At 41.0% G+C, this 25,497-nt stretch overlaps 2 protein-coding genes across 40 annotated transcripts in view; one reads left to right on the top strand and one right to left on the bottom strand.

Annotated features, from left to right (window-relative positions):
• CAMK2D (calcium/calmodulin dependent protein kinase II delta) overlaps positions 1–23,592 on the top strand; it is a 209,009-nt gene extending 185,417 nt beyond the window's left edge. The window contains exon 19 of the mRNA XM_056356655.1: positions 23,527–23,592. Within this exon, the coding sequence (XP_056212630.1) occupies positions 23,527–23,530 (4 nt within the window). The 3' untranslated portion in view covers positions 23,531–23,592. The remainder of the gene's footprint in view (positions 1–23,526) is intronic.
• ANK2 (ankyrin 2) overlaps positions 1–25,497 on the bottom strand; it is a 382,388-nt gene that overhangs the window by 3,810 nt on the left and 353,081 nt on the right. For 14 of the 39 annotated variants that reach the window (XM_056356498.1, XM_056356552.1, XM_056356494.1 and 11 more), the window contains 8 exons: positions 15,030–15,104; positions 12,763–12,894; positions 12,100–12,246; positions 10,483–10,762; positions 7,843–8,134; positions 5,362–5,445; positions 3,681–3,845; positions 2,109–2,291 (listed from right to left, as the gene is read on the bottom strand). In XM_056356498.1, coding sequence (XP_056212473.1) covers positions 2,109–2,291; positions 3,681–3,845; positions 5,362–5,445; positions 7,843–8,134; positions 10,483–10,762; positions 12,100–12,246; positions 12,763–12,894; positions 15,030–15,104 — 1,358 coding nt within the window. Of the gene's footprint in view, positions 1–471; positions 564–2,108; positions 2,292–3,680; positions 3,846–5,361; positions 5,446–5,915; positions 6,009–7,842; positions 8,135–10,482; positions 10,763–12,099; positions 12,247–12,762; positions 12,895–15,029; positions 15,105–16,515; positions 22,285–25,497 lie in introns of all 39 variants that reach the window. The other 25 variants (XM_056356296.1, XM_056356314.1, XM_056356324.1 and 22 more) reach the window with 5 other exon arrangements.

Here is a 25,497-nt window from a genome sequence, read left to right as displayed (position 1 = left end):
GAAGCGGGGTGGGGGATTATGTCTTCCAAGGTGATGATTGCTCAGCGACTGGCTGGGTGTAATTCTGCTTGTGGGAGGTGGTGAGTGACTGCCTTTGCATCGCTTGTTTGGTTGTTCTTCCCTTTCTCCTTCCCTCGCTAAACTCTTTGTTTGACCCATGAGTTGTCACCCTTTTGCAGTTCTTATTCTCTCCCCCGTTCCAGGAGGGTTAGGGAGCAGCTGCCTGGCACTGGAGTGAACCCACCCCACCCCTGCCCTATTCACTGAGGCTTTTCAAGCACATGTAGACTTTTTCCAGTGCGTTATTTCCCTTCCTGTAACAGAATGTTAGTAGTCATATTTAGTACTCTTGCAAATAAAGTTATAGATGCTGCCAGTGGTTTCACTTCAGCCACTTGCTTAAATCCACTCATTTATTATGGGCTTGTTAATCCTTTTGTAGTAACAGGTCAGTGACGTGCCACACCAAACCTTTTAATAATGGATCCGTCATCTTTCATGATTTCTTTCTCTACTAAAGCAGGGAGCTGGACTTTCATTTGGTTACCTGTGTAGCTCAAAGCCTCAAATTAAAACATAAACTTCAAATTAAAACAAAAACCTAGAACAGAAGGTATTTGCTCTTCATTCCTTAGTGCTCTATATTAATGAAGTTGAATACTGAGAAAATGATGAATAGCCAAAAAAGAGAAACAGCTGCCTGTCCTTTTGCATCCTTTCAAATATTGCTCAAATACACATATTGGATACAGTTTCTTGTGTAGGGTAGTTTCATTTGACTAACAATTGTACTGAAGCATGTCTTGGGGCTTTCTTTTCAACTCTGAAGGTAGCCCAGGTCAAGGTTTCACAGTACCACACTTGGAGAACTCATGCTTTCTATTTATGACAGCCTGCTACAGCGACCTTTCTCCTGGCACAGAAAATACTTTTTCTTTCACAGCTGTCCCCACTGCCACCTTGAGCTGCCTGTTCTCAGGGTGAGAGTACAGGAACGGTTGTACATACACGTGATGGGTGATACTCCTGAGCCTCCACTGTACAGAGGTGGGAACAAGCAGAGAGTGGAGCCTGGCAAGCTTTTCCAGAGACTATCTGCTGTTACTAATACTTCATAGAAAACACGAGAACTAAAAGGCAGCATTTTCATTTTCCTTTTGGCTGGATGTGGGTTTTTGTGTGGTATCTTCCCCAGGCTTCATGATCTACTAAACTAGAAGCTGCAAGCTGGGAAAAGTGTTATTTCCCCAAGCCATTCCTGTGCATGTCTCTGCATGAATTTTTGCTGCTTGTTTTTTTACCGCCAGGAGAGAGGGCTCTGGCTGCTGGGCCACAGCCCTGCCCTTGCCACTGAACAGCTTAGCACCTCTTCTCTTCCTGCAAGCTGCGACAGCATGGCATGGCAGGAAATATCCAGACCATGCCTGATACTGTTGCATCTATTTTTATATGATATTTTGTCAGATTAAAAACCCCAACCAAGTACCTTTGTTGCAGCTAATGACACACTACTTTTATCCACGCAAATCTTTAAGATGTGTTTTACATGTGTTATTCCAAGGGACAATAAAATGGATTAAGAGTGAAGTGCTATCAGTTCCTTGTAGAAAAAAGCTGTATTGATACAGTATCACTTTTCTATTACTGAAATGTCTAAACTGATCAGAAAAAGCATAAAAACAGAAAGGTGCTAATCAGCTTGGCAGCTGTTTATTTCAAGGACAAATACATCACCTTAGCCAGAGAGCAGACTTAACGGTATCGGTTTCTAAAATGAGCTCCATGTGGGTAACATATAAACAAACTTCTTCTTGAACAGTGACCACACCCATGATTTCACACAACTTTACTTAAAGCCTCCAGGGTTGGGTTGGTTGGTGGTGTTTTTTCAGAATCTTAATGTTTTATACCTAATTCTGTAATGTTAGCTTCCCCACACGCGCACACTTCGTAGACAAAAACTCCTATAACATGGCCCAGTATAGCAACAGAGGTTTATACTCAGCAGCTGGGTATGACACTTCCCCCAACGCTTTCAATAGAGCAGAATTTGTCCCCAGGTATGTTGTGACACTCATTTAGTATTTGTACGGAAAAGGCGTTTTTACCTCTTCAAAGTCCTCTTTGGCTGATGGAAGATCAGTAGCTAGGCTGGCATCCCCCAGGTGTTTCTCCGTTCTCTCCCCTTGCACTACAGTGGTCTTTATGACTTTGCTGACCTTCCGGCCCTCCACTGGTTCAGACTGGAAGTTGGAGGCACTAGGCAAAACAGCGGGTTCAGAGAGGGTCACCTGTGAGGTTAGAAAGCAGAGGTACACTGGATATCAATTACATACGGGATACTAACAAAGCTTGTAGTTACTCATTCTTTCTTAATCGTTGCCACAGAGAACAAGAATATAAGAAGCATCTCATGTTCTGAAAAGTGCATGAACATTTTATTACCAGCTTTACAGCTCTGGAAGGAGACATTGTAAGATACATGTCGCTTCAGACACAGCCCTGGATAATACGTTCTGCTGAGAAGCTTTATGCTGGCGGGGTGAACACTGCCTCTGGAACCGGAGCTGGCCTGAGGGTAGCAGAGATCGCGCTTTGCTCCCCACACCACAGGCTTACTGCCCAGGCCACGAGTTACACCATGTAAGGAGTAGACCTCTTGCTGTGAATCCCTGCTGTACTTGCACAGGTAGTATGAGTCAGTGGTATCAGACTGCATATTAATTTTAAGATGTTATTCTGAGAGAGAAGTCACACTTGAAAAAACAAGGAACTCTTACAGGAGCAACGCACCAGAATATTGTAAAACCATGGGAAAGTGACAAACATGATTTTATTTGGCAAAATACAAATTTAATGCCCATGGGTTCAGTACGATAAAAAGTAGCTCTGGTATGGTCAGCTACCTAAACAAAACATTACTTTGTTTTCTTGTTACCTTACTCACAAAGAATTAATTCTGGCAGGAGAGATTGGCAGTTACCTTCTTACCATTTCTAGTGTTACATGTTGCTTTCAGCTGGAGTACTGCTGAAAGCAAGCACTATTACTAGCTTCTGGCCCTCTGTCACCGCCTTAATTTTGCTGATACAGATGTCTGTAGAGCTAGGTGGTGAACTAACATAGGAAAAGATAAACCGAGAAGCACTTACATTCTAATTTTAATGACTTGGCTTTACAAACAGTTTACATTAAAGTAATACTTTTCTCTTTTTTTAGCCTTTTCAAAGCAAAGAACACACCCTAATGTAAGTTAACCCTAATATAACTGTATGAATTTAGAAGGGCTTAGTTGTAGAAACCTAGAGAACTTCAGATAATTTCATTACATCATTCATGAATTCTCTCATTACACTAAGAGGTATAACAACAAATATGGATTTTCCATTTATCTATATGTCATCTTAGTACAAAGCTGTTTTCTTTATGACTTTGGTACTTCTCATAAATCACAGATTCTGTATCCTGCCTTTGTTTCAGAGAAAACTGCCCTCTTTCACTACCCACCTCCCCACGCCCTGCCTTTTCCCCATCTTTGTTCTGAGGCCTTTCCATCTGCAAGAAAACTTTATTCAAAGTATCATTTGAACCCGAATGTTGTTGGCATGAGTAAGTCATCATTACAAAATACACTGTTGGTGTACTGCTGCTTTGTACCATCGCAAGGAAAGAGATCTGACCTCTGACTGCTCGCTGTCGCTCTTCAGCACAACCCGCTTCACAACTTTGGAATAGCCATCTCCTTCTTCGACAGTGACAGGTTTTTGTGGTGTTCCTTGCATTACGACTTCCTCTTTTTCTGTGCCATCTGGAGAAACGTATCGCCGGATGATCTTTCTAGTTACCTGAAGAAATGAAATAGAGCTTTGTCCCACAAAGAATTAACAAAAATATGTTCCTTTTTGTTCTCTAGATAGCATTTTCTACTCAAAGGGCTTTTTTTCCAACACAGCAAAACCTACATATATGCGTTAAAGACTGAACCATCTAGTCACAAGAACCTTGTAGTAAAGCTGCAAGTTGAAGCATTCACCCTACTTAGGTTACCACACAGCAAAGCTTCCATAAACTTACTCGACAAGTGGGCACAATATAGATACTGGAATGACTCTCTAAACCAGTAGTTACTATTAGAAAAAGAGGTATAGTATTTTAGAGAGAAAACATACTTTACAACTGCGAGAAAAAAAATCTCAGTCTGGCATTTTTGAAAAGGTTTCTGAAATTTAAGAGGTTAGCAGCTTGGCTATCAGATGTTTAGAACTCGATTCCCAGAGGGACTTGGACATCACATTGTAACACTGATGATACTGCTGAACTAGTGAGCTAGAATTAACCCACTTAAAGAGACTAATCTGATTCTTAAGCTTTCTAGGCATTGGCAAGCCAAAGAGGGGCAGAAGAGAATTACAGGGCCCACGATGAGATCAGTTTCTCAGGAGGATGGGTACGCAATCCTTCTGTGGATGACCTGGAGCTCTGCATTTTCATATTACCTCCCCAGCCTCTTTTGGCAAGGTAACATTAACCCGTTACCTCCCATCTTGTCCAAAAGCATGTTTGCTGTGATGCTCAATCAGGTTGGGTCACCTATACTTAAGTCACAGAGGTGGGGGGGTAGTACCCTCCCAGGCATGGACCTACCCAGAAGAATACAGTCATGCTTACTCTTGCACAGTGTGCCCAGGAATATTTGGCTGGGGTTGTTTATATCAATATGAATTCAACCAGCTTCCACAGACATGCTATCCAGCTGAGGGGCAGTCCTGTCATCTTGGGAGACACAAGATGGAGTTGGCCACCAGCAGAATTCAGCCAAGTCCTAGACCAATTCTCTAAGCACTGAGCTGTCAGATAAAGCAAGGAGCACAGACGTTCTTCTTCTACTTCTGTGCTGTGCAGAATTCACTTTTAGAAGCACGGTTTGAATATGAAGATCTGAAGTGTGGATTTAGGTGACTCTTGCAGACTCACCCCTCCATTAGTTTCATTACTAAAAGCAAACACGATCTTAGATAAAATTGTGGTTGTATGTTTTTTTGGTTGGGGTTTTTTGTGGTGGTGGGTTTTTTATTATTATTTTCTCAGAAATGTGGATCTATGCAGAGTTTTCATTGGCTTTAAGTGGGAAAATTAACAAAATATGTCATGTTAAGTTACAAACTGTAACACAGACTGATCTTGTGAATCAAAATAACTTTTCCAACTTTGGAATCTCTCATGAACAGAAATTCTGGTTCCTTCCATCCTATACTCTTAAACATGCCCCTTCCCAAAAGAAAACCTAGCATGTATGCAGATGTGTTTATCCTTTCTTTTATAGGACAGTAAGAAGGTGGCAAGGGGCATAACTGACAATACCTTCTTCACCACTATGTGGCCATGTTCATCTGTATATTGCTCTTCTGTGACTGTTTCTGGTGGCATTTCAGGCATGCTATCAGCCTGTACGACAAAGAACACAGTTTTATGAAGCGAGGCCTTCATGTAGGTAACTTTAAATAAGCAATTTTAAAATTGGTTAATCGGTTAAAGGTGGGGGGGGGGGCAGGGGGGAAGAAGGGGGGGGGGAAGAGAAATGTTAGAAAAATTCTTAGTCTGCAAATAAATACTTAGAAAGGCATGCAAAGAAAAACTGTGCCACAACGGACAGGCAAATATATGTTAGTTGACTGTGTTGTGTATGGGGCTGAGAAGGCTTCTCCTACAGAGAGATCTATCAGAACTTAGAGCTAGGTTAGCAGCATTACTATAATCCTGCCTTCAAGAAAAGGTATTGGAACAGCTTATCCAATGCCCATGCATTGTTCTGGAGCACTCCAGCTTCAGGTGCGATAGGCGGCTGTCTCGGCATGCTAAAGGTGTTATGAGTGCCTAGGCACTGCAGGCTCATGCAATCGTTCAACACTCGGTACCTGAATAATCACCCGGCGACGAATGACCCTGGTAGTGACCATCTCGTCCTCATCCGAGCTGGTCTCCAGCCCACCTAACTCCTCTGCTAACTCCTGGTGGAAGCATGGAAGTAGCGCTCTGTTGTAAGTACTGCTAGTGATACAGGTTCTGTCTTGTTCTTATGTAAAGCCATCTTCACTTCTGAAAATTTGTGCTTTTAGGATTTTGGCCCTTTACCTGACTCTAATCTGTGAAGCACTGATGCGGGGCGGGAGGCTTTGGCCACTTGACTATACATGAGCTGCTCGTTAGCATATTGAAAAAAGAAGGATGAATCTTTGTGGCACTAATGCTATAGGATGCTCTTAGTGCTCTTAAGTTTGCCTGGGAGAATCCTGACATTTGTGGCATGACATTGTTGCAGGTGGACTAGAAGGTATTTCTAATGCCAGCTCTAGAATTCATACACATTGCATATGGTTTCTGTATTAATCATGCAGACAATCATATGAATGCCTTTTAATCCTCTGTACCAGGAAGTACATAGTGCAGCATATAGACAGTAGGACTGAACAGTTTGGACTAGAGGAATGTATCAATAGCCTTGGCACTGGAAAGATCAAGAAAAATTAGTAACAAGTGTTGAAGTTCTTCTCTCTCCTGCATAGAGAAGAATTAAAAACTTAAATGATAGAGGTCAGAAGGCAAAGAGAAGCTGAAAAGAACTAGTTGGGAAATATCAACAGTATAAAAGCATAAAGGGGAAAATAAAGTAAGCGGAGGTGTGTGTGCTTCTTTTTGGTGGTGCTGGTTGTTGTTTTACTTTAACAAAAGATCTGGGGGGAAGAAGTAGTATGTTATCCTTGAGGGCATTGTACTTTGAGCAGCCACTGTACTGAGTCCTATTGTAGCTAATCCTTCAGCATCTTGAGTTACCCTACACGTTTTATATTCAACCTTGTTCTGAGATCCCATGGGCAGAGCTCTTGAAACTCTTTGTTCTAGAGATGGTACAGTTGGTAACAAACAGCAAAGAAAGAAGAGCCCGTTTCTAGGTGAATGTCACAACAGGGAACTATTTCTGCTTACGTAGAACTGTGCCTTCTCGGCTCTCACTTTGCTGAAGAAACTAATTTCCTGCCCAATTATGCCTTCTCCTTTTCTTCCACTTAAACAGGCAAAGCAAGCTTATTCTTAAACGTTTATCTGCCAAGCAGTTAGGATTCCCTACTAAAAGCCACATAGTTGATTTCATTGCCTCAGCATCTTCCCCTCTCCAAACACTGCAATAAGGTTCCTTTGTCTTACACAACCAATGACCTACCTCATGTAGTTTTCCTTCTTCTCTTCCATCTCCTGTCTCTGTTTCTCTTTACTGCATGCATGCTACATAAACACCATTCTCAAGTTCTTTTCTTCCTTAGAAGTAAAGTTCCTAAGCACATCCTTAGGATTCTGCAATTTCTTCCAGTACATCCTGCTGCCTCTTTTCCATCTCACCACCTTTACAGTAATTTTCATGTCATTCTCTGTGCTGCTCTGAGCCACTCTTGCCTTTCTTCATAGGCTTTTAACATTAATACATTGTCTTTCATTACATCTGCTTTTCAGCTTTCACTTGTACATGCTTTATTTCTGCACCTGTTATTTACACTAATTCTTTCTCACATGCAGGGACACAACTGTCACAAAGCAAAGGACAAATAAGGGCAGCAGAACCGGAATTACAGTCTAGACTGGGGGATATGAGTTTTGCTTCAGCTTTGAAGACCTCTCTACAAATGACGGCAGCTAGCTAGCCCTTATAACCACAGAGGAAAGGAGAAAAGACTTAGTTGCAGATGGGCATTAATTAGGTGGATTACAAATAATCTCCTCTTAAGGAATGAGTGAGACATAAGACTTGTTCTTTTGTGTCAGTTACATAGAGACAAAGTTGTTAGTTACCTTTTCTAAAGATTCCTCTTCGTAGCCTCTTCCAAGCTTTTCTGTCTGCTCATCAGTTGACTCCACTATCACTAGACTAGTTCTCCTTGGAGAGAGGTCATCATCGTGGTGGAGCTGGGGGTCCTCAGGCTCTTGGACGATGGGAGAGTCGCCTCTCTGAGTAGATGATGGGGGCTGTGGGGATGTTTTTTCTGTCTCTTCCTTTGCTGCACTACAGTGTGCAGATTTTTCACCTGCAGCTTTTTCAGTTACTGGTGCTGTAGACTGCTGTAGACGTCCTGGAGTTGTGACGCTGTGAATTACAGGTTCAAGGGGAGTTATTACCATGCAGTGCTTTCCAATTTCCATAAACTGGAACATTATGCACCGATGAAATACTGTTACATCATCAGCTGTCTAACAAAGTCTAGAAATAACTGATATTAACTACAGAGCAATCTGGCTAGGAATTCTCTTGTTCTCCCAACCCAAGAAAATCTCCAAAGGGACGTCCAAACATTGCACCCGAGTCTGCAAAACCTGATATTTGTAAAGGATTTATCTGAGTTTTGCTGTCACTTGTGCCCTCGCAAATCTACATACTGCCTGTTATTTTTTGGGGGAAAGATCACTCTAGATGGATGTCAAGCAACTACTACATTAATTGCAGGCTGTACAGCTGCAGGTGAGGAAAGACCGACTGTTACGTAGAATTCTGGAGCCTTAGCAAACAGAAATTTAGTAGGGAAATTTAATAGAGAATGTTCTTTAATAGAGTAATGTTATTTTCACTGTTGCGCACTACCGTGATTTAATTGTTGCCACAAGTTATTTAAACATATTACATATATTGCTATGTAACATATGTAAAGGTAATACAAACATTAAAGCACATGTACATGCACTACTTTTCTGTTGCGTATGGATGAATAATAGTGACTTCAGATATTAAGCTAACCCTCATCTGACTGAGTTTTATCAAGTAACCTTATAAATCTGATGCTAGCTTGAAAAGGTCACTTCCGGTTTGCGCTAATTGTGAAAACATAACCCGTGTCGCTAACTAGAGTCTTCTTTTGAGGTTGACTTTTATCTTTTCATGTATATTGGTAAAAAGAAAAAAGACAGCTATATCAATATTAGTGGAATTGCAGCTTGAAAAATGGTGGGCCTGCAAAAACTAAATCTTCCACTTGGAGCTAGCATCTACAAGCTTGCTTTTTCCCCCCTCTTATCCTAAAACTTAACCAAGGAAATTGTTAAATTTTAATAATAGGAGTCCAGATTCTTCTCTCCATAACCTATCACATGAGTAGATAACAGTAGTAACAACAGTAACAGAATAACTTGCATGTATGTTTTTGTTTCCTGATGCAAGCTGGGTTTTGACAATTTGTTGTGCTCCCCCAACTACTGCCCTTGAAACAACCATGTTCTAAAGTACAAAACTATTTCATTGTACTATGAGTTAAACAGTATTGATCCAGCCTTTTTCTCCCATTCACCAGGCTACACATATTAATGTATAATTCCTCTTAGTATGTGTTCCTTATGAGCTATATACATCTGGCCCCATTTTTCCTCCTGGTTCAAACTAGCCACAAAGTGCTACATATTCCCCAGTCATCACTACTCTCATTTAGTATCAGCAATATTGTCTCAAATGTATTGTCTATTCCTCAAAAACATGTGTTTCCTCATGCAAAGCATTAGGAAGTATTGCTATTTTTGCCTATATGTGCAGTGTAAGCCCTCTGCCTTAGACGCTGTGTTCTGTCTCCTACAGTCACTCCTGGGTGTAAAGCATATCTTGAACTAAAGAATCCCCAAAAGACCATTTGCTAGACTCAACTGCACTTCAACTGTTTGGAGCTGCATCTCCACATCAAAGCTAATCACTCCCAGGAAAATCACTTCTTTGGAAGGGGATCCTTGATATTTTGCCAGCCTATGAATACCTGAGTCAACCCTGCATTGAGTTCTCAGCATGGCCGCACAATTAGGGATGGTGGGAAGAAAAAAACATGATCCCTGTCAAGTTCCTTTCGAGTTGCTTTTCAAATGAAACCGCTGACAGCCCCAAATCACAATTCAAGGCTCTTCTGTGCAAGTCTTCTAAATCTATACTTTATCATATGTTGTTCCCTTAAGTGCTTTTGTCTTGTCTGTGTAAAACCCTGTCTCTGGTCCCTTGGGCCATCTGAAATCTACTTCTAAAAATGTAGTTCCTAAAAATACTGTTCTGAGTTTTGTAAGTAATCATTAAGTTGGAAAATATTTGCCTTGATCGGAAAAGCCATCCTGAAGTTGAAGAAACTTCTAGTGTTAATGCCTTTAAGTTTAACATTACTTACCATCTAATGTATGGAAAATATACAGTTTGCACCCCCACCCCCCCACATTATCCCTCTTTTCTTTCATACATACTAGACTAGATTATTGCTTCAAATAACAAATTGACTTTCTCTCCTAATCCTTCAGGCTTCCTCCACATGAATTAAAAAGTCAAGCCCTCAGTAGGAACTAATGAACTGGTGTGCACAACTGGAGGAAAATTCTACCAAGTTCCCATGTTTCAAAGAGAACTGTAAAATCCTCTTATTACAGAGAGAAGAGATAATCTGTTCCACAGAGGTTTCATTCTGGTCTTTTGACACTTACAAATATTCATGTTGTGAAGATGTTTTTTCTGGCATATCTTGGGGTTTCCCTGAGAATTCAGCTTCTACTTGTTCCTTGTGTGCTTGCCTCAGGAGCTCAGCCATTGATACTTCTGCCTCACTCCTGGGAGTACTGTCCTGAAAAGGAGAATAACTGACAGACACATCTTCCTCCGAGACAATAGGAGGGTGTTCAGTTGGCTCACTGTCTTTAGATATTCTACGTTGTTCTTCTTGCTTGTGTCTTGAACTGTACAGTTCTTCTTGCAGTGCAGAAAACCCTTTAAAAAACAGAGAGATGAGAAATGTCATTACAAATCTAACTAGAATGCAGGACATCCTCTTCATTCTCCATGTGCCTTTAAAATCCCTGGATGGAACCATTACCTGACATTTTCAGACACCTTGAGCAGGAGAGGACTTAACCTCTCTAGGTAGCTGAAGGAATGCTGGATTGCCACCACTATTGCCCCAAAATTAATCTTGACAGTAACAGGCAAAATAAAATTTGCCCAGAAATTTACCTAATTAATCTTGAAACACTCGAAGTATGAAAGAAGATTCACAACAGTGGTTTTCCAGCAGATTAGGATAGGTTTCAGTGACTTCCCCCCCACCATCTGTTATTTATCTGCTTATGGAAAAAATAACTACACAAGTGTGGACAAAAACTTATACAGGACTAGGTGCAAGAATAGCTCATTTATGAGTTTCAAAGCATATAAACTCATCCACCACTCCCAATCCCTGTATCTCAAAGCAAGGGCATTCTGCAAAAACTAAAATAATTCTGTTCCACAGGCTACAAGTCACAAGCTTGGAATTTTGTTTTTCTTTACTAGCCACATTCACTAGGAACCGATTGGATTCTGATGAATAGGCTGGGGGGGGGGGGGGGGGTGGAACGTAACTGCTTGTACTGAATTTGAGCTGGACATGGAAGTTCTAAAACTCATTGGTTGTGATATTAGCATTCTAACTACAGCAAACAGCCTTCTATTCCTACATTCTCTTAAAGATGGGACGTTTGCAGCTGTCTAATACTTTACTGAGCTACTAGTTCACCATTAAGTTAAGGGTGTAAAAGTATCACTTCCAGAAAACAGATTTCTAGTTTGTATAATTTGGAGGAGTTTCTTTAGTTTAGAACCATTGATCTGACCTACTGAACTTTTAAACTTAAGAAATCCAACAGCATCATAGCAGAATTACAATATCCTAGATATTTGAATCCAAAGGTTTTCCCAAAGAGCATGCATGAACTAGTTTTCCTTTTACAAATCTTGGTCAAACCCTAATGCAGCCTTCTTAACTTTCATGAAAGTACCTGTATAAGCACAAACTCCGCCCAGCAAAATGGGTGTAAGTATTTGTAGCAGTTTCTGGCAATATTCCTTTATTTGCTTTGTAAGAATCAGCTAATGCAGAGATCCTATACCTGGTGAGATAGCGACCTGTGTGATGTCACGCGTGCACTCATCCATATTATCTGTGCTTTCAGAATGAGATTCTAGTTCTCGGTCATAAGAGTTAACAGATTGTCCTAGTCAAACGTTTCAGACCAGAAGCTGGGGATTCCCTAAGATGACCTGGGCAGTCCGGATCAGGAGACGTTTACCTTCACTATGGTCCAATCCTATTGTTTGTTCAATTTCTGCGTATGTGCGAGTGCCATGGACCTGCATGGAGTCTATGCCGCTGGCCTCCATTAAGTGAACAATATCCATCCGGTTGATTTTCGTAAGACACTGGGTAAGATTCGTATCTGTGGCATTAGAACAACACCATGTAGCTGAGTTAAGACTTTCACATGCTCTCTCCCCCCCCTTCTCCATATGAAGGACATATGGAGGATACTGAGCAATATAATATATATAAACTACAGATGCATTTAGAAGCATTGCTGTGTACAACGTAAAATTAACTGAAGGGCTGCCTATAAAAATTAGCACTCATTTTGGTTTTTTCTTTAATAAATTTGTTTAGTTTCCGCAAACATATTTCAGTTTAGGAAAAAGAGGCCTCAGTGGCTTTCTTCTCTTTCTTTGCTGTAAGATGTTCTGCCTTGCCCTCAAAGGAACAACATTAAGCTCTTTTTCTCTAAGAATCCTGCGATATGCCATGTTATACAGATAAGCTTTAAAAACATTAAGTACAATCTATAGTCATTCTTTCTATAGCCTAAATTTTACCTAGATTTTCTTTCTGTGATTATAACACACATCTGCCATCTCAACTGGCAAATTGGAGACATTTACAGGTACTATAACTGGAAACAAACCTGTTGCGTGTTTCCCATCCCTTTCAAGCCAGTATTTGAGGAGTGCATGGCTCTGGTCTTGAAGTGAATTAGGATTTTCAATTCGTATCTGGTGAATTTGCTCTTCTGTGAAATCCAGTTCTCTTGCTAGCTCTGAAAAAGAAATCCATCTCTGTAAAAATGTCTTTTTCTTTTTCCCTGCCTTTACATCTATTTTACAGCTGTCAGCAGCAAAGTGGATTACAAAGTTTTCTGAAACCAAATTCTCTTTGCTTCTATGTACCTTGTGTTATACTTAGAGATATTAAACAGTGAGTTCCTGATGGAGACAGAAACACATTACGCCTAGAAGCGGTGGGCCTATGTGAGCTTTGATAAAATTCAGCAGTGACAAGCTGTCAAGTAGAGCGCAGTTGCAGAAATGGCACGTGAGCAGATCAAAATATTTCAAGCTACAGAGCACCATGCTCAGCAGATTCTAACCCCTGAAATTTTGACTACTTCAGAAACATTGGATCAAAATCTAGTAAAATAATTCATTTTAAGTAATAGCCTTTTGTAGGGCTATATTAAAGCATAATACTACTGCTCTCCTGGACTTCTTTAATTTAAAGAAAAGTAAATGTCTACGAGTACAGTTCAAAACCAAAACCTGAAAATGTGAAACTGAGAATAACTGGTGTCTGTGTGAAGTAGCATAGACTCAGAGTGCAGTCCAGAAAAGAGAAACGGTTTAATAGTCTGTAGTATCTTTTATCATGTCCAGAACAAGGAGCAGCTTTCTGCCATCACCAAATTAAGATGAAACCGTTGAAACAGATCATCAAATGAGTTAAAGCCATGGAGATCTTGTTAGATTCCTACTGTTATCCCTGGTCTCTGGATTTCTGCTTCTTTCACTAAGGATTCATACTATATTCCATAATCATTATCGCTACAGTTGCGTGGACTTGACTTTGGAGGGTGTCATGTTTTAACAGGGTGGAAGGAACCCTAACCCCAAACCCCAGATAACCTTATTTCCAGCCTGGCTTGTAAACTGGTGCAACTGTAAACTTCAACAAATAAAAACAGTAACTACACATTAGATTTAAATCCTAGGTAGTCAAGTTAAGTTTGAACAAAAAACAACCACTGTTTTATCCTCCAAACTAATGTTTGACACTGAAATCTTTACTATAATCAAGCTTTACCATATGACAGGAATATTTATACAGAAGTATTACTCTGCCCTCTCTAAAATGCTATGAAACAGCAATGTCTAGTTTTGATAAGCATCAGTTTTTTCTAGTTTTGTTTTCAGAACAGAATTTATATAAAATTTTCAGCAGATTCCTAATCTGCTACATTGCACAGGTCCACGTCCTACTGATTTCAAGATATCCATGTTGAGATGAGTGACATATGCTCCCAGCCTCCTCTGTGGATTGAAACAGAGGACAGGGAAGGAAGAGGGGAGTAACGTAAGCAAAAGTATTGGTGCTATTTTGCCTATGCTCTGAAGATGCTTATAAAAACAGTCTAGAGCACAATCTTTATTTTCAAGGAGTTAACATTTTTTTCTCTCTGGTATACAACTCTTCTTTACCGCCTACAGCTTTGCTTATATTCAGGAGCACGATACTATTCTAGAGATAAATACAAAAAAGTGTAGACCTGCTTTAGTTTTTCTCACAGCAGGTTTTTGTCGGACTGTGCAGCTTGACACAGCACTGAGATTTCTGCACAGCTCTCTTTCTTTATAAACACTTTTGAGCTGGTTTTCAGTGACAGACATCTGCATTTTATTCTGCATTGCTTTCACTTGTCCCCGGTACTGTGAACTGTCTCAGATCTTTTAAATCCATACATTGTTACAAATAGGTCCCTTTTTATCCCTTCTTCCTCAGTACCGTTCTGTTGAAAAGAAGGATGTCACTTGTCCTGATAGTGACCTTTCCAGCTCAGGAGTTCCAGAACACGGTTGATGGTTATTCATGTATTTGTTTATCTAGCCAGAGGCATTGCTTTTTGCAAGAGACTGCAAGGTAACAGAGGCCAGCTCTTTGTCACCCTCTTGTCCTGGAACTTTTCCCTCTGGAGATGCCACAGCCAGTGCAGAGGCCTTACCTCTGCATCTGAGCACTTCCCTAACATGCTATAGGAATCTTAGTAACCAGAAGACAGTAAGCTACTGAAATATTTCTATAAAACATCTTTAGCTAATCAGGAAATCACCCGAAAGGAACATGAAAAAAGTGAGGAATGTTCCCCTCCTTTCTCTCGGGAGTACACAACATGCATTTTACCTGTCCAGCTGAATCCAAGATGATCAGCAATGTGGGCCAGTCTTTCCTCTGTCCTTTCCTGAGCATCCTGTTGATCTAAAGGTCAGAAAGAGCCAAAAGTTGCCTTTTACAAGTTCAAAACTGTTTTCATAGGTGATATAGCCCAAGAAGGGAAAGTGGTTTGGTTTTTTTTTTTTTTTAACTGCTGCAATCTAAATATGGACAGACTATTACAACTGGGTAACTAAAGGGAGGACTATAAATCCCCAGGTGTAATAAAAAATAAAGCTTGATTTTTCAGAAAGCACAGGACTTTCTACATTTTTCCATTTGAAAATCAGGCCTTCATATGAAAACCTAAACAAGGACTGAAGTGCCTACTGTGCCTATTTTGGCCAAGCATTTTATTCTAAAATTTCATTCTAACACCAAATGGCAGAGTTTAACTAAGTCAAGAGCCATAATTTTCCATGCCTCCTTAGTAAACGCTGAGGTTGAAAAATTCATCTGGACTGGTGCTTTTAATCGTGTTCTTTCTATTTAGGGAAAGTTTTGTTTAAACAGTCCATATGGCACTTCATATTACAGTTTGTATTTGAGATGTTGTTAATTTAAGTGTCTTTGACCCTTTCAACTAGGGAGTGATACAAAATACTTACAACGAAAGCAAGGAAAAATCAGATGTTCATTTGCCAGTCTTCATTTATCTGAGTAACAGTGAGACTGACTGTTCCTCCCATCCCCAAAGCTAATTTGAGGTTGGCAGAATTTGAGTTTTGATTTTTCCCTGAATGCACACATGGATTGCAATCTTTCAGATTCAGAAAATTGCTTAGGGTTAATGATGTATGTATGCTTCATTGTAGCTCCTGGATTTCCACAGTGGCTATGCAGTAGTAATGTGCAAGTAGGTGAGAGGAAAACCAACTGCCAGAAAACTTGTACTAAAGTTACCGGTGACACCGAAATTTCTTGAGACAGATTGTTGAAAAAAGGAACATGAAAAAATTAATTGCTTAAAATTTCTGCAGATTGGGCAGAAAAGAAAAATGAAAATGAAACTCAAAAGAAAATGAATTTGCCTGTCTCAGTTTTAATCGATGCCCAAATATTTCAGTATTAGCAAAAATTAATAGTTAATAACAGGGCCAGGGAAAGCCAGAAGCCAAAATGTGCATGACCTGAGCAATCAGTTTAATGGTAAAACAATATATGTTTTTAGAAGTGTTTTTGTTTAAGGTAACACTTCCCATTAGCATTCATGGTTTGCAATCTTGAGATTGTTTCACAGACAAGAAAAATACAGACACAACACAAAAAACCAAACACAGCTCACAGAGGAAAAAAAATACACAACTAACCACCAGAAGCTTAAAAGAAAAAGCCGCACACATTACACATGTATACAAATGTACACACACGCACACACACCCCAAAGAAAACAAAAAACTGAAAAGTTTAATTCATGACATGCGTCGCACAGGGAATCCCAGTCGTTGGCAAATACCTTCAGCATGGTCATGGACATTTTCATCAGGGATACGTTCAATCTGAGTCTCTACAGACTCATCCCAAATGGGTCTGGTGTCAAAGATGTCTTCAGGAACTGACTGCTGAGTCTCACTGGATGGCACATTTTCAATAACTGAAACTTCTAGGGCACTACTGCTTTCATCATCTGAAACTAATTCTTGTTCTCTCTCTGACTGCGTGAGTCTTTCCACTAATTTAGAAGCTTCATCACTAATTTCTTCAAAGAATTCTATGGAGTTTTTGCAAAGGTCAAAAAAATGTTCCTTACTTTCTTTTGTGGGACTATAAGCACTGCGGGAGGCTGTAGTGCTTCTGCTTTTAACTGGCAGCCGTGATGAGAATACCTTGGATCTTGCTGTTGTTGCCTCATCTGAGTCTAGCTCAAGCTTCATATCTCTCTCCCTTTCTCTGGTCTCTGCTTCTGCCTCAGCATAACTCCTAGCTTTTATTGAACGTTTAGTCTTTGGGTCCGTGGGAGTACTTGCATCAGATTCAGATTTACTTCGGTTATCTTGTTTCATAGGTAGTTTGCATGTTGTGTCAAGAGCTTTGGGTGACTCTAGCTTGTGGACAGGTGTGTCTGTGTATGTATATTGTTGTTCAGCTTTTTGGAAAGCTGCTTTGACAGGAATTTTAGACTTTGGTTTTGCTTGGTCATCTTTTCCTTCACACTGTAAACTGTCTAGGAAGCTGTCTGTGGGAAGGCTCTCATTTTCCGATTGTTGCAAGGACTGTGATGCAGCAGCAGCTGTTCTTACAGGAATTTTGGATTTGTTTTCACAAGAAGGCACTCTCTCCATTAGAGCAGTAGGGATTTCAATCACAGATCTCTGTTCCTCTGGTGAAGAGTCTGGGGACTCATCACCCTGTTCAGAGCAAACCGATCTAGTGACTTTGGAAAAACCTAATTCATCTACTACAGACTGCTCAGGAGAGATAGGGCAAGGCACCTGACTGCTGTCAACCTCGTCAGTCTCTGTTCCGGAGAGGGGCTCAGCTTCAGAGGCAGCAGTTTCTTTCTTTGGTGATTTTGAAGAAGCTGAAATACCCATTTTAATTGGAATTCTGGATTTAAGATCTGCTTTTGCGGTGCCTATGTTGGCACCTTCACCCATCATTTCTTCTGATTTATCACTAGACTCAGATGCTGGGGGTGAGTATTGCAATGCATCTTTTTCTTGTATATCTGAGTCCTCCGATCCTGAAGGTGAAAATGGATCTGGTGAGCTCTTCAGCTTAGAACATTCTACCTCTGCTGCTTCTTTCATTTCTTCAGATACAGAAGCTTCTTCCTGAGGCTCCTGCCCCATTTGGAAGAAGTGAAAGCTTTCATCTGGATAGTTCCTTTTGGTCATGTCAATGGCTCCACTTCTAGTCATTTCAAACAACTTCCCTTCCTGAAAAAGAAAAGGATTTTGTTCACTAAGTGGTGTCCCTTCTTCGGTGGGTGTTCTGGCTGGTGTTGTATCGGGTGTTGTGCCCTGGGATTGCCTGTCTACCATCAACCCAAATATCTTTTGTTCCTCTTCTTTCACCCGAGCTTCAAAAGCTTCATCATCCTCACGTATTTCACTCCACATGTCAGAATCCACATCAGTTTTAGTGATGACAACTTGACTGACCAAATTCTCTGTTTCATCTCTTATATCCTCAAGGGCAGATTCAGCTCCTTTTGTAGACTCTGATGCTGAAGACCCCTGTGACATTTTCTGAAATGCATCCTCTGGTTTTGGCTCAATTTCCATATACACTTCCTCTGAAGAGTGATATTCGCTACCTGTGTCTCTGCTGAGCAAAACTTCACCAGCCTGATCTTTTCCATCTTTGACAGAATAGTTTTCCCTAGGTAGCGGACTTCTACCAGATCCTACCTTACTTTCAGAGTCAGTAAAGAAATGTCCAGAAGACACATTTTCGTAAGGGCTTACTATATAAGGAGCACTACTTTCAGCAGCACCTGCTACACAACTGTCAAGCTCCCCTGTTTCAGTGGTAAGGGATGAATACTCTGGTAAGGGTTCCTCAGCATGAATATCTCCTTGAGATGTTTCAAAATCTGTATCTGCTTTTCCCAAATCACTTCCTGCAGCAGAATGGTCAGTGGCATCATCTCCAGCTGGTTTGCCACTTTGCGGTACAGAGTACTCAGCAGTACTGCGCCCACAAGAACCACCATCTACTTCGTCAGACACAGCTGTAGAAATGAGATCTCTGTGTGTTACCAGTGCAGTGGTTTTGCCATCTTTTTCGGTAGCATCACATTGCTCTAGTGTCAGTGAAGACTCAACATGTTCCTTTTGACAGCCATCACCAACAGAATGACACAGAGTACCCCCAGACTGTGTGACCGGAGCACTGGCACTAGCTGTCTCACACTCATCTGCACCGTCACATTTTAATTCATCAGTTTCTGCTGATGCACAACCATCGGAATGACAAGTGCCTGATCCTCTTGTGGCAGCCTTACAGCTGCCCCCATGGAGAAGTGGTTCCTCTTTGTCATCTTCTGTTGGCTTATCGTGTTCTGCTTTACCTGCACCTATCCCGACAGAGCAGTGCTTTGAATCGATGGGCTGAAAACCCACTTCGTCGGGGCTAGAACTGGAGTCAATACTGGATGGTAACGGTGAGGGTGGCTGCACTCGGATCACAGGCTCCATTAAGAGGCCTGAGTCAGCTTCTTTTTTTAGCTGAGTCAATTCTGGCTCGCTTTCTGAAGAGGACGAACTTTTTCTAGATTCAGCTGCAGACATCACCACTGTAGGTACATCTTTTTCTTCTACAGCTGTTGACTCTGGTTCTTCAGCTTCACATGAAGGTTGCAGATCAGCAGTTGCAGAAGATTCATCTTGCTTACAATCCCTTTTGTAGTCTCTCTTCTGTTTTGCTTCTTGTTCTAATTCATCAAACATTTTTATTTTGGTCACCATTTTAAACATCTCCTCCTCAGGGGTGAATCTCTTCTTCGGTTCACTTTCTGAATCATCCTCTGGTTCTTCGCTGACTTCAGGGATCATGGCCGACTTTGGCATGTTTGACAGTGCCTGCGAGTCTGCTGTTTTAGGTGTGATTTCATAGCTAATTTCTTCAGAACTAGGAGTTTCAGGTGAAAGAGGACTTTTCCCTGAACTCTCCATGAGGGATGTTTGCTCTAGGCTGTCATCATCAGCACTTCCCTCAGGGTCACGGAGAATCCTGGAACGCACCAATGCCAGCTCTGGGCAGGTTTCTCCTTTGCTAAGAACAGACTGAAGAGGACCCTGGCCCAAAATACCAGCCTTCACTGTTTGCTCTACAGGGCTACTTTCAAGGGAATCACGGCAAGGAGACTCTTTCATAGGACTGGGCTCCAAAGAATCAGGCGTTTTGTGTGATGAGTTATCTTCTAGCACTGGGCTTGCTTCCAGGGAGTCTTTATGACTTATAGCCAAAGAGTCATCTGCAACTGGGCTAAAGCTTTCACTATCATGGCTAGCAAGTGTAAGTTCCAATTTCTGGGGACTTCTAACCACAACACGGCGTTCAGAGGTTATATCTTTTTCTTGCTCTAAAGCAGTGTCATGTGTTTCAGAAGACTTAGTTAAGTGTGCAGTGGTTCTGGATTCTTTATCCCTGCTAACATCTTCCATAATGGAAGCTGAGCTACTTTCTTTAGGTTTATCAGCCTCTTCTTCAGAGGCTGTAGGTACAAGCTCTTCTGATACATGGTCAGAATGAGACTTACTAGTCTCAGTAACAGCATCTAGCTGCCTTTCAGTAATACCTTTTTCATCTTCCTTTGGAGAGAGTTCCTTCGGAGAACATGTTTCTGCTGTTGCGTGTGCTTTAGCTGCTCCTTTAGCTTCTTCAGTTTGCCCATCAGTTTTCTTTGGTGAGAATGAAAGGCTTTCGGGGCTTGTTTCTGGAGTCTCTGCCAGACCCTCATGCTTATAACTTTCCTCAGAGCTGATCTGAGGCGTTCCATCAAGTAGGCTACCTGGGGAATCAGCCACACCTTCGTGTTTAAGGCTCTCTGAGCTCCCGTCAAAAGCAGCACTCTGCAGAGAAAGAGCAGGAAGGAATCCATCTTTCACATACTCTGTAGGGAAAGCAACACTGAAAGGGCTGGTCAGTACTTGCTCCAAGTTAAGCTCTCCCTCCTCTGTCACCGAAAGGTGTCGGAACTGTTGATATTTGTCATTATCTTCCAGCTCTTCTTTAATTACATCAGAAAAGTCTGTTGAGGTTTTTCTGTCAGGGCTGATCTGGAAGTCAGTATCTCCTTGCTCATCAGAAGTCCTGCCCTTCACAACTGCTGTATCTTTGGCGCTTTCATCACCAAATACCGGAGGGAGAGGCTCCGCTGGCTTTTTGCTGCTCTGCTCTTTTACCTGGTCTTTACTTACAGCTTTCTTGGTAGTTTCAACAGTAGAAACTTGCGTTTTTCCTTTTTTCAATTGTGGCTCTTTCTCTGCTTTTGATACCGTGCTTTGTTTGTCCTTTGGTTTGTCTGTCTTGTGGCTTGCTACTCGCCTCGTTTCACTTTGTGAAGAAATTGTTTTTCTCCGGGTTGTTTCCTTCTCAGGGAGCTGTTGCTTCTGTTTGACAGATTTGTGCTCAAACAGTCCAGATATATTCTTGGATGGGTCTTGACCTGACTGAAAGGCTTTCATCAGTTCACGAACTGACATGGTCTCCTCAAGTCTTTCTGTCTTAGAAGAAGGTGAAACAGGTGGTTGTACTTTGTGCGCTACTGGTTTTTTGACTTGTACCGGTCTTTTAGAAGCCTTTTCAGCAGTGCCTTCTTTTGTTTGAATTCTGACAGGTAGTTTTGACCGTACTTTTTGTTCATCTTCCACTCGTTTCTGAAGAGCTTTAACTTTATCTTTTATGGAGCCAATAGGAGTTTCCTCTATAACCGGGGATACAGCTTTAGCCTCAGGAGCAGCTGTCAGTGTTAAGCCAGGTTCCCCACCCAGAGACTGATCTGAAGTGAGCTTTGTTAGTCCTGGTCGTTCTTCACTGCTGTGCGTCTTGCCTTCCTTTTGCTTTTGCTTGTCTCTTAATTTTGTCCTAACCGGCTTTTTAATTTCTAAGGCTGGCTTTTGTTGCTCCTGTGGACTTAGGGTTTCGGTTGTTGGAGATTCTTGTCCTTCTTTTTCAGAATCCCTGCTTATTACTACAGCTTCAAACCTCTCTTCCACTAGGTCTTCTTGTAAGGCTTGTGGCTGTACCTCATGAAGAGAAATATATGTTTTTAAATCCTCTGTAAGGTAATCTACCATTCCTGTCATGTCTGGCTTCTCCGGTTTTGTTGTCCCTTTGTCCAGCCTGACTTCTACACAGGTAGGTTCAGTGACTTCTAAAGGAGCATTTCTTCTGGCCTCTTCAATTTCTTCATCGCTGACAATGACCCATTCTTCTTCTACAAGTTCTTGTTTCGAAAGCGACTTCTGCAAAACATGTTCTTCTCTGGGATAGGATCCACCTCTCAGAATTTCATTTACTTTTTCTAAGTCTTCTTTCACTCTTTCAACTATTTCAAAAGGTTCTCCTGGCTCTTCTTCAGTGGGTTTTCCGAGATCTTTCACTTTAATGGAGCCTGATTTATCAGAAGGGTCAGTTGTCAAGATGGCAGTCATTTTGATCAGATCTTGTTTCATCTCAGAAACTTCAGACAACAGGTCTGGACTGGCTAGTACAGGGACTTCATTAACCAGATGGCTTTTCAGGATAGATGTTTCTGTAGACTCTGTCTCGTCATCTTTGATGCGAATGAAAAACATTGAAAGTAAAATGGAAATCAAAAATAGAGATTGGAAAATGTAATCAGGACTGAAAATGACAGTCTTTGGTTGCAGTGGTAGGAAAGTCAACAAAATGGGCCAGGAATGGTGGATCCACAAGATCTGAGGGTACAAGAGCAAAGCAAAGCTAACGGTGGGGGTGGGGGGGAAACTGAAAAGGAAAATGGCAGGAAATAACTTGCTTCATTTTATCAATATAGCACAACCACACATACATAATCAAAGCTGTAACAAACCAAATCAGGACACCACTAAAAAACCAAACTAAAAACAACAACAATAAAATTCAAAATTAAAAACGGAAGAAACACAGTGAAGTTACACAAAGATAGCATCTCAAGATTGTTCAGATGTTACAGATCAATGTTTAAATTAAAAAAAAACAAAAAACAACCAAACACAAGAAAAAAGGGGAAAGCATTAGAACTGATTGAAAGTTGATTTCCTCTAAGAGAAAGCCAGTGTTAGCAAACCGTCAGAATAACATTGGGTTAACATTTTTTTTTCTTAATGACCAAAATAAAAAGTTAAAAGTAATTCTGCAGTAATCTAAAATATGATCAAATACGTAGAGATCTGAATCAGCTGCAAACCGGCATTTCATCTAAGGGGACTTCACACCTAAACAATGAAACAAACATTCTTTTGTTTTAAGAGGCATGGTCCTTTCCTTGGAACATCCTCATTGACAACTAATGAATTGACTGAGGAAAGAGAGGACAGAGAAGAAAAGGAGAGATAATAAGAAAAAACTGTGAATCAACTCAGAAGTGATTTCAAAGTTTTAAAAAATGTAATGTATGGCAACCAAAAATCAGAGACAGTCACACTAGACACATACATACAATTCATGTAAGGCAAGTTATTTCCATGCAAAGCAAAGGTGTTGCAAATGCTGCTGGGTATGTAACTTCGGTTAAAAAACAATAGCTCTGAAAATTAATCATATAAATTAAAGATACATGAAAATATTGTAAAACATACTGTGGTGAAATATTTCACTAATCTGTGCAATCAATGCACAGTAAGCTGGATGTAGGTAATTACCATTATGCCATAACAGCCTGCTGGGGATATTTCATTTCAGGAGGGACTAATAGAAAATGTGTATTGAGCAGAATGAAACACTGGAGGACTGAAGCAAGTTATGAAGAGAAGGAAATGCTTAGAAATTAAAATTGTACCTTTTTCTTTTAAAGGTAGCACATCATATAAAACTTGACCCATTTCTGCACCCCCATCTAAAAGTCACAGCAGTAACGCAGATAAGGAGGACCTAAGCAATACGTGTATCTCTTTGTAAAATAAATAACCATTTTGCTATACTGTTCTCATGTGTAATGAATGTTAAATGTTTGCGCTGTACATTATTTATAACCAGATTGCTGGGGGTGATTTTGGTGCTGAAAATTTGGCGCTGCTGTTTTTACTGTGAATGGTCTAGTGCATACTGAAATGCCATCTAGTAATTTTGTGGATTTCTACCACATTTTCTTAAATGTCAAATGGCTGACTATCACACTGGCCAAAGAGTCAAGTTAATTCGCCCGAAGCAAAGAAGCTCTGGTGGGAAATAAAATGAAAGTACTATCCGAACGGCATGTGGCTGGTAGCAGGAATGCTTGCTGGGGTTCTCCGTTGCCTAACTGGTTAGCAGAGTGAAGAAGCAGTGGTAGGATTACTATTAGAGAAAAAATAAGGTAACTCCTAAACTGTGAGGAATGTTCAACAGCTGTCAGTAAATACAGCTGGTGGAGTACAGGACGAGGACCTTTTAGGATAGGCAGTGTGTCATTAACATCCCAGAGTAGTCGCCCTCCCTGCCATGTTACAAGCTTTTGGACATGACATGGTTGGCCTCCCTCACACCTGCACTGGAATGTTCCTAGCTCATTTCACCAAGCTGTTTGTTCTGCCAGGGACAGTGAGTGTAACACAGCTGTCTTGGTGGCTGCTCAGTCTCTCAAGGTAACCTTGAAAACTAAAGTGCAAATGTTTGTTTCTGAGAATAATTCTTTAGATCAAGTAGAGCAGCTGAAACAGAAGATGCTGATAAAATCTCTCAGTTTATCATAGTGTTCTAGAGGTTCTGTTGTTTGATTTTATTGCTTGTTTCTTTCCTCAGTGGGAAATTGTTTTGGATTGAGCTGAATGGATTTGAAACTAAGTACCTCTAACTGGTAAGCTCTTGTGGGTCACGTTCTTGGCTTGCCCTCATTCTTTTGGAGAGAGCTGTTTACTTGTATTAACTCTTCAGCAGACCAGGAAGGAACTGACTCTACAGCCAAATGGTAAAGTCTCTAACACACTTTTCAGAAACATCAGTTCTAATCCTGGCCGAGACCTTTTAAGGTCTATTCATGAAGGTGAATTTGGCAGGATGTTGACAGGGGTGAGATTTTCTGCATTGTCTCATAGATCCCTTTCCCTTTAAGTAAATAATTATTCCCAAACCAAGGACACGCACATGTGAGTCCTAGTTCTTACCGAACAGTACAACTGTTGGGCCAAAAAAGCAGCCAGTCACTTGTATATTACCTTACTGCAATTAGAAGTGACTTGATCTAAAGGCCACCATTAGCAGAAGTATAAGAGAACTGGGATAACTGCCTGAAACGAAGTTGCTTGGTTGTAAGTATATTTTCCAGCAATTTGGGTAGCATGATGTGAGCCATCTCAGTGGTCTTTAAGCAAGCACTTGCTGGTCTCCTTTGTATTTGTTAATTATGCTTTTAATGATTCCTGGGAACAGGGTCTCTCTCACACTCCTGCTTGCAGCTGTTCTACCTAATTCTCAAACTAATTCTCCGTTAAGCCAAAGGAAGAAGCAGCAAAACTAAATTGCTCTCTGACTGGTACTTTCATTCATCCAGTGTAAGGGTCACCAAAGATTCTAGCTCTGTGCTATGTTGGATCTAGATGAGTCTGTGACAGCCACCACTGAACAACCTCACCGGCACCCCGCCACCTTGCTTAGAGGGGGGCGTACTGCATTGAGTAAATAACTGTGCAGCCAGAGGAGCACTCAAGCCTTTCTTCACCTCTCCATTTTACTGTTCTGTTGAATTCACTTCCTGTTTCCCATGGCCAAGGTGAGACGTGGGGGGACTGAAATTCCACTCTGCTAGCTATACTATGGTGTGTCTTTTCCACCTTCATGAAATTGGCCC

The sequence above is a fragment of the Falco biarmicus genome, chromosome 1, assembly GCF_023638135.1.
Source record: "Falco biarmicus isolate bFalBia1 chromosome 1, bFalBia1.pri, whole genome shotgun sequence".
Taxonomy (NCBI): Eukaryota; Metazoa; Chordata; class Aves; order Falconiformes; family Falconidae; genus Falco; species Falco biarmicus.
Note: the sequence above shows the minus strand (reverse complement) of the source record. Positions and strands in the feature narration are given on the sequence as shown.